The following is a 7,845-nucleotide window of genomic DNA, read 5'->3' on the forward strand; positions in this document are numbered from 1 at the left end:
TACAGTACAAGTGGTGAATGACTGAGCAAGAGAGATCAGAGCCTTTTTGTAGCAGGGTAAAAGATTTCTGCCTCTTTTACTAGGACTGCTCTTTGCTGAGTTTCTTCTCCTTCCACATGGTATCCCAGAGTTCAGCTTCAGTCGAAGTCTTGCAACTGATAAGAACTGCTTGGCTTTCATCTTGAAGGGTCAACTCCAACATGATACAGGGGTGTAGGGCCAAAAGTAGGAAAGCAGGTGAGAAATGATGCTCTAACAAAGACACTAAAGAGTCCAGGTAATGAGTTATAAATAACCTGTGGGAAACTTCCAGTTGACAGGCCTTGCAGGTGCGCACTCTCAGGAGAAAATCCTGGAAACTATGAGAAGCTTCCAGAACCGAGCTACCTGCAACGTGATTGGTCAGTTTGCAGAATCCACACCTATCACTCAGTCAGGTTGCCAGTTGTGTTGGTAGAATGCAGCACAACATCATCCAAGTGACCTCAGTGAACATTTCAATTTCCAATATTCTGATTATTTCTACTTTTAGTTAAGTATTTTTATTTATTTACTTTATGGGGGAGCAGCTGAACCCCCACCCCTCGCTACATCCATGCTGGCAACCAAATAATGTATTCCAAAATATCAGTGGTTCATTCACGTGCTCATCTTCCACTGTGATACATGCCATCATCTGCCAACAATGCCCTTCTGCACACTATGCAGAACAGGCTTGTCCCTACACAAAACAATAAACAGGCACTAATCTGACATCACAGGTGGCAATATGGAAAAAATGTTCCTTTGTACCTTAAACAAAGGAACTTCAAGGGGAGATTTGCAAAGGAACCACAATTCATAGAATCACACAGTTGGAAAGGACCCAAGGGTCATCTAGTCCAACCCACCGCAATGCAATTCATCAAGTGGTATCATGCTCTCATTTGTGAAATTAATTGAGACAAAAGATTTCTGTCATGTGTTAACTGGCTCACCAATGCCTGGACATCTGTATCAACAATAACTGGGGGGGTTTTGTGGACAGTCACTATTAACCGATACTCTCTGTACTTTACTGCATTTAATTTCCTTCTGACCTCACTGTTTATACCACCACCTGCCCCATTACGCATGCTTGGATAGATATGCATACAGCTCCGGATAACATTTCATGCAACTGACGTAGTCCACAAAAGCTAAAGCTTTAAGATGCCTCAAGACTCTTCGTTATAAGAAGCTACCAAATGAGTCAAAGCCTTCCTCATTTTTGGTGAGCAGAGTTGGACAACAAGAGGCAGTCTGTGCTGTCGACTCTTTCAGTATAGTCTGTAGTAAGAAGACAATAGGAGAGGCACAAGTTTTCCTGGGGCCAGGAAGGAGATGCAATATGGTACAAATAATGTTATCTAAAGTAAGTTATAGTACCATTCACTGCCCTCCCCCTTTTGAAATGTCTATTAAATGTTATTAGAAGATGCTGCAATGCTGACAAATATGTCACAACACCAAATCACCCCATATTTCAAATAAGAGCAGCTGAAGAAAAAGCTTGATGATTTAGGGCACTTCAAACCAGAAAGCATTCTGTACATTTTTATAAGGGCATGGGACTTGGCAGATCCTTTAAGCTACATCATTGTAGACTCACTGTGGAGACTACACATTCAAGGCAGGGATGCTATATAGCAGGGAGTGGGAACCTCAGGGTCTGGGGCAAAATGTGACCCTCCAGGACTATCTGGCCCTCCAGACTCTCAAATCACACACCCTCCTGGGCCAGATCCCTCACTAGACCTGTTTTGCACTCTTATTGAGTGTTTTTGCCTGGCTGGAATGTGTCCTTAGAATTGCCAGATCTCCAAAGTCTCAGATCCCAACAGCCACAGCATGGAGGCGCAAGCCTGGGACTCAATGAAACATTGGCAGAGCAAGGTTGCGCTTCAAAATTTCAAACCTCTCCTTCTAACTGATATCCAGTGTCACCTTACTGATCTCTTTTCAATGTGTTTTGACATATATTTATGTACCTGCCTTGGTGTCTACTTGAGTCACAAACTCTTTCTGAGACAGAGAGAGAGAGAGAGAGAGAGAGAGAGAGAGAGAGAGAGATATTGTACTGGAGGAACAAGATGGAAAAGGTGGTGATGATTTAAACTTTACTTTTGGGTAAGCTGGGTCCTATAAAAATAAAAGCCCACCGTGCTTTTGCATCCTAGACTTCAAATGTAACTCATTTCCCTGAAGATCCTGAATAACTAACCTAGAAGAAGGAAGTATGAGAAACCTAGGTTCTTGCTAGGCCTGCCTAGATAGTTGTGATAAGCTCTGACTAGGTAAGCAAAAGCTTTTCACAATACCATGCAGATTTGCATTGGGAATTCTGTATTAACTACTCCAAAGCCATCAGGTTGCAGCCTGAGTATTGTGCATGCCCTTAGTTTATCCTGATAAGGTGACCGTTGTTCAAATAGCAGTTTAATATATTTCACAATTCAAGGCATATTTATTGAAATTAGATGGTATTTATGCTTTAGCTCTACAGAGATACATTCTTCTAAAATAGCTGACATGTGCATTAGTCAGAAAAGAATAAGAGGGTATGCTGTCACTGCCTGCTCCCCATCCCTTTATCTTTACATTTAACTTAAGAACTGTAATGGGGCAGCTACAAACCCTGAAACTCTATGGGTCAAGCTCCCTGGAAGCTGGCAAACATTGTGGTGGTCTGTTTTTGCTTTAGTATCAAGTTAATGGGAAAGATGAACGTACTGTCATTCATCACATGAAAATATAAGTTCTACCAACATGGCAAGGCCTGCAACATTTCAGTCCAGAGTACAAACCTATGCAGGGACGTGGATGGTGCTGTGGTCTAAACCACCAAGCTTCTTGCGCTTGCTATTTGTAAGGTCAGCAATTTGAATCTCAGCAATGGGATGAGCTCCCATTGCTTTGTCCCAGCTTCTGTCAACCTAGCAGTTTGAAAGCATACCAGCTAGAGTAGATAAATACCGTACTTTCCCGTTTATAAGATGCCCCCTTGTATATTTTAAGAAAAGGAGGGGAGATGGCCCAAAGTTGTTGAGCCTCTCCCCCCACGCAGCTGTGGGCAGGAAACACTCCCTAGCCTAGATCGTTTCCCACACGCAGCGGCATCGGGTGAATTTGCACTCCCTCTAGCCATCAGGTTTGCAGGAGCGCAACCTCCCCTGATGCCGCCACGCATGGGAAACGATCCAGGGAGTGCTTCCCACGCACAGTGGCATTGGGTGGATTTGCGCTCCCATCAAAGAGCTTGCCAGCGGTGCGCAGCTTCTCCCCACCACGCAGCTGCGGGCAGGAAACACCTTCCAGATTGCTCCCCACTTGCTGCGGCATCGGGGGAAGCCATGCTCCCGCCAACCGAATAGCTGGCGGCACACCGCTTCTCCCCGCCATGCCACTATCCATGTACTGGACAACCCCAGTTTTTTGACATGATTTTTGAGACAAAAATCATCATCCAATACACAGAAAAATACAGTAGGTCCTGCTATGGCGGGAAGGTAAGCAGTGTTTCCAGTGCTTTGGCTTCTGTCATGGTGCCCCATTGTGCCAGAAGCGGTTTAGTCATGCTGGCCACATGACCCAGAAAAGCTGTCTGTGGACAAACACTGCCTCCCTCAGCCTGAAAGAGCACTGCACCCCATAGTCAAATTTGATTGGACTCAACTGTCTAGGGGTCCTTTACCTTTACCTTACAAACCTATGCACACCTACTTAGTAGTTACTTCTGAGGACTGAGTTGCAAGGTTGCAACCCAGTGCCTATTTTTCCGGGATCAGTCCCCTCCCACTAAACCCACAAAAACCTTTCTATCATGCAAAAGGTCCAGCTGCAAAATTTCAAGGAGACCTTTGCCCCAACTCAGCTCCTCTTGGGAAAAGCAATCCTAAGAAGACTGAAGGAGGGTTCAGGAAGATAAAAGGTGCTTTAAAAAAATCCAACATAACCTTCTTATTATTTATTAAATTTGTTAGTCGCTTTATCTTGCCAAAGGCAACCCAAAGCAATTTACAAACAAACAAAACAAAACAAAAGGGGTTTGCTCCCAGGGCCTTCAGAAAGCAGGATTTAAGAGAAACATATTTTCTTACATCACTTGTTGCTGTTACAACTAAGCAAATTAATGACAGGGATCATCACATTTATGGGGAAATGAAACCGGATGTGGGGGAGGGGGGTCCCAAATGGAATAAAATTGCCGAAGGGACTTAAAGCACAAACTTTTCCACCTACAAGGACTTGGTTTGAATTAATCTATATTTGTTTGCTCAAACCCGCTTAAATAAAAGCAGTAAGAACTTTCCCCCCTGAACTTAAGACGCCTACACCCATATTGATCCCTGTGCCCCTATTTAGATAGAAAGATAGAGACGCGGGTGGCGCTGTGGTCTAAACCACTGAGCCTCCTGGGCTTGCTGATCAGAAGGTCGGCGCTTCGAATCCCCACGAGGGGCTGAGCTCCCTTTGCTCAGTCCCAGCTCCTGCCAACCTAGCAGCTCGAAAGCACATCCAAGTGCAAGTAGATAAATAGGTACCACTCCGGTGGGAAGGTAAATGGCGTTTCCGTGCGCTGCTCTGGTTTCCGTCATGGTCTTCTGTTGCGCCAGAGGCGTTTTAGTCCTGCTGGCCACATGACCTGGAAACCTGTCTGTGGACAAAGGCCGGCTCCCTCAGATGAGCGCCACAGCCGCCTTTGACTGGACTAAACCGTCCAGGGGTTCTTTACCTAGATTATGGGATGCATTACAGGGAGGACAGGTGACCAATGGTAGGCGACAGAGAGATGCTAGAGAGGGGGAAGGCGACAGAGAAGAACAGCCGACAGGAGGCCGGACATTTCTAAAGAATTACACGGGCGACGGTCCTGCTGGGTTGGCGCGGCAAGCGGCGCTCTCCCCTCGCTCGGCCCAAAGATACGCTGCAGGCAGAAGGTGCCCTCCGTGGTCGTCACCGTCGCCGCCTCCTCCATGGCCGCCGCCGCCGCCGCCGCCGCCCGTCCCGCCGACAAGGCCGCGCGCGCGTCGCTCCGTTGCCCAGGCGACCCCGCAGCCCCGCCCCCGCCCCTTCCCAGCGCGCCGCGTAAAAAACACCCGACCACGCACGGCTCGCATGCGCAGTGTAAACCGCGCCCGTGCCTTGGCCGGCTAACGTGGGAATTCACGCGTCACACACGTGTCCTGACGGTGCTGCGTGTATTCCAAGAAAGCCGTACTTCTCTGTATCCTTTATCTGGCTCAGAAGATTTATACACCGCTCGACTGTAGAAACAGAATAATAATAATAATAATAATAATAATAATAAGCCCACCCCTCCAAGCACTTAACGAAAGAAAGGCAATAAAACCGAGGAGCGACCCACAGCCCTGTCTTGAAAACGTGCAAAAGTCAGAATACGAAAATGGATAGAAAGTCACCTCAGCTTCCTCGAGCTGTGCTCAGTGGGGCAAATGAGACGACAAGGTTTGACACGATTACAAAGGTAGCAAAAGAAGTCCTAAGCACTGAATGAAGCGCATCGAAGAGCATGATCCACATGAATCGGGTGATCCAGTGCCGGATTTACCTGTAAGCTAAACAAGCTATAGCTTAGGGCCCCCCAAAAATGTAAAGGGAAAAAACCTGGATGTACCTTTCCAAAATATATTCTGTTATGTGCAAATGGCTTTAGATACCTATTAGGTCCATGCAACATCTATTCAACACAAAAAACAGCAACAGCTTGTTGTTGGCAAAGGACAGCTGGACATATCAAGGGCCCCATGACCTTCAGAAGCTGAGGGCCTCATCAAACCTCAATCCGGTCCTGATCTGGTCTATATAAGATCTAAAAATAAAGGCACAAAAGAAATGAATATCCATGGCAGCAGCAACAACAAAACCCAGCAACAGGCCCTCAACAAGAGCCCAGCCCAAGAGTCCTGGCATTGCTGTGTTTCAGAGGGATTTACTACTTCTACTACTACTATTAATTGATTTATATCCCCACCTTTTTCCCTGACAGGAAAAAGCTTACAGATAAAATTAAGGAGAGATTTAAAAACACTGGGGTGGGATAACATTTTTTTTTAATTAAATATTAATAGAATTAAAACTATACAGATACAGATATAAAGATCTATTAAAACCATGCAGATAATTGCAGTAAAAACAGCACAGCACCGACCCTTTCATTAAAAACAGACTGTGATGAGACAGCAACACTTTCCTCCAGCACTTTGAGAATAGCAAGGGAGGATGATCTGGGTGGGCAGATTTCTACTGGTCCCAGGAACAGAATTTGAAATCAACTACCATTTTGTTATTTACCAGTGGTCAACTCAGTGGTCCTTAAAATGGGTTCATAACTGTGGTACCTCTCAGAGTGGCCCATGTTAGAAGTGCAGGGAGTGACGACTGCTGCAGATGATGTGAACAAAGCACTTTATATATTCATATTCTGTTTTTCTCCGTTTTATGTATTTTATCTTTTGTAATGGTTTCAGCTATAATGATGATGATGATATGTGATAATGTACCGTGAGACTTTTTTAAATGGGAAAAATAAGAAAGCAGTCTATTGTTACGTCACCAGTGTTGACATTGTTAAACATTTGGGAGGAAGAAACTGAGGGGTGGGAGAGTTACACAGATCATTCATTGGTTTCATGTTAGCAGTTGCCTAAGTGGAAATGGCAAAGAATTGGAAGCAGGCTGACCATTGAACAGTGGGGAACTGGACAAAACACATCTGGCATATTGCAGTGGCCAAGAAGCTGACTTTCAAATTGAAATTGGCAAAGGAAAAATCATTAACATTGGATATGCAGTGTGGAATACCTTTGTGGTTAATATTAAAGAGTACAGACAAGGCTGTCCTCAAGGCAGGGACACATCACCGGAAATCCTAAATGTAGTTATTTATTTATTTTAATGCACACAGACACACACAACTCTAACTAGTCAACAATTTAGAGACTGCACCTTTTAAGAGTGGCTGCCAGACTTGGATTTGCACTTTTCTGGAGAACAGCTTTCCTGGGACCACAGGCAACTCAGATGAATGTTGCTGCTTCTGATGTAACGATGCTGCTTCAACAAATGTTACAATATTTCAAACCCTTAAAGACCAGGTGTGAAATTCACCTTAGGGGTTTTTAATTTGATTTACAGTATTGTTGTTCAACTGACAAATTAGAGTTGTGTGTAAAGCCCTACTCTGTTATTGTTAAATGGGTGAATAAAGCAATTTGTGGGAAACTACCGTATTTTTTGCTCTATAACACGCACGCGACCATAACACACACGTAGTTTTTAGAGGAGGAAAATCCGTAGGCATGCCACCCGTAGGCATTCCCTCCATAACACGCACAGACATTTCCCCTTACTTTTTAGGAGGAAAAAAGTGAGTGTTATGGTGCAAAAAATACGGTAATTCTGAATAGGTTTAGTCCCATACAAAATAGTAGATCACCATGGTTTCTCATTGTTTCTCTTCAGCTCCATGTTGTGGTACAATGGGGTCCAGTCATAAGTCAACAACCTGTTGTTACAAGTCATACATAAAATGATGCCAATGTATCATGTAAATGCAAACTTTTGAAAAGTAAATCACAAGACCAACCATTTGGAAGAGAAAACAAAAAAACATTGGATACTGAACAACAAACCAACCAGTGTACAGTACACATTATTTCAGACTGTGGGGGAGCAAACAATGGTTGGCAGCCGATAATGCAGTCCAAACACCCTCCTGGAGCGCAGACTATACCACCCATTCACAGTGCAGGGACAGCAGTCTTCACAGTACAGGTCTGGTCCCCACGATTTCCTGTGCATGAA

At 44.7% G+C, this 7,845-nt stretch overlaps 1 protein-coding gene across 3 annotated transcripts in view; it reads right to left on the reverse strand.

Moving 5' to 3' along the window:
* Nucleotides 1-5,067, reverse strand: part of SPAG16 (sperm associated antigen 16) — a 448,643-nt gene extending 443,576 nt beyond the window's left edge. For 2 of the 3 annotated variants that reach the window (XM_082228123.1, XM_082228124.1), the window contains exon 1: nucleotides 4,945-5,067. In XM_082228123.1, coding sequence (XP_082084249.1) covers nucleotides 4,945-4,996 — 52 coding nt within the window. In that variant the 5' untranslated portion in view covers nucleotides 4,997-5,067. The remainder of the gene's footprint in view (nucleotides 1-4,944) is intronic. The other variant, XM_082228122.1, reaches the window with a different exon arrangement.
* Between the last annotated feature and the right edge of the window lie 2,778 nt (nucleotides 5,068-7,845).

The sequence above is a fragment of the Podarcis vaucheri genome (assembly GCF_965113315.1).
Source record: "Podarcis vaucheri genome assembly, chromosome: 1".
NCBI lineage: Eukaryota > Metazoa > Chordata > Lepidosauria > Squamata > Lacertidae > Podarcis > Podarcis vaucheri.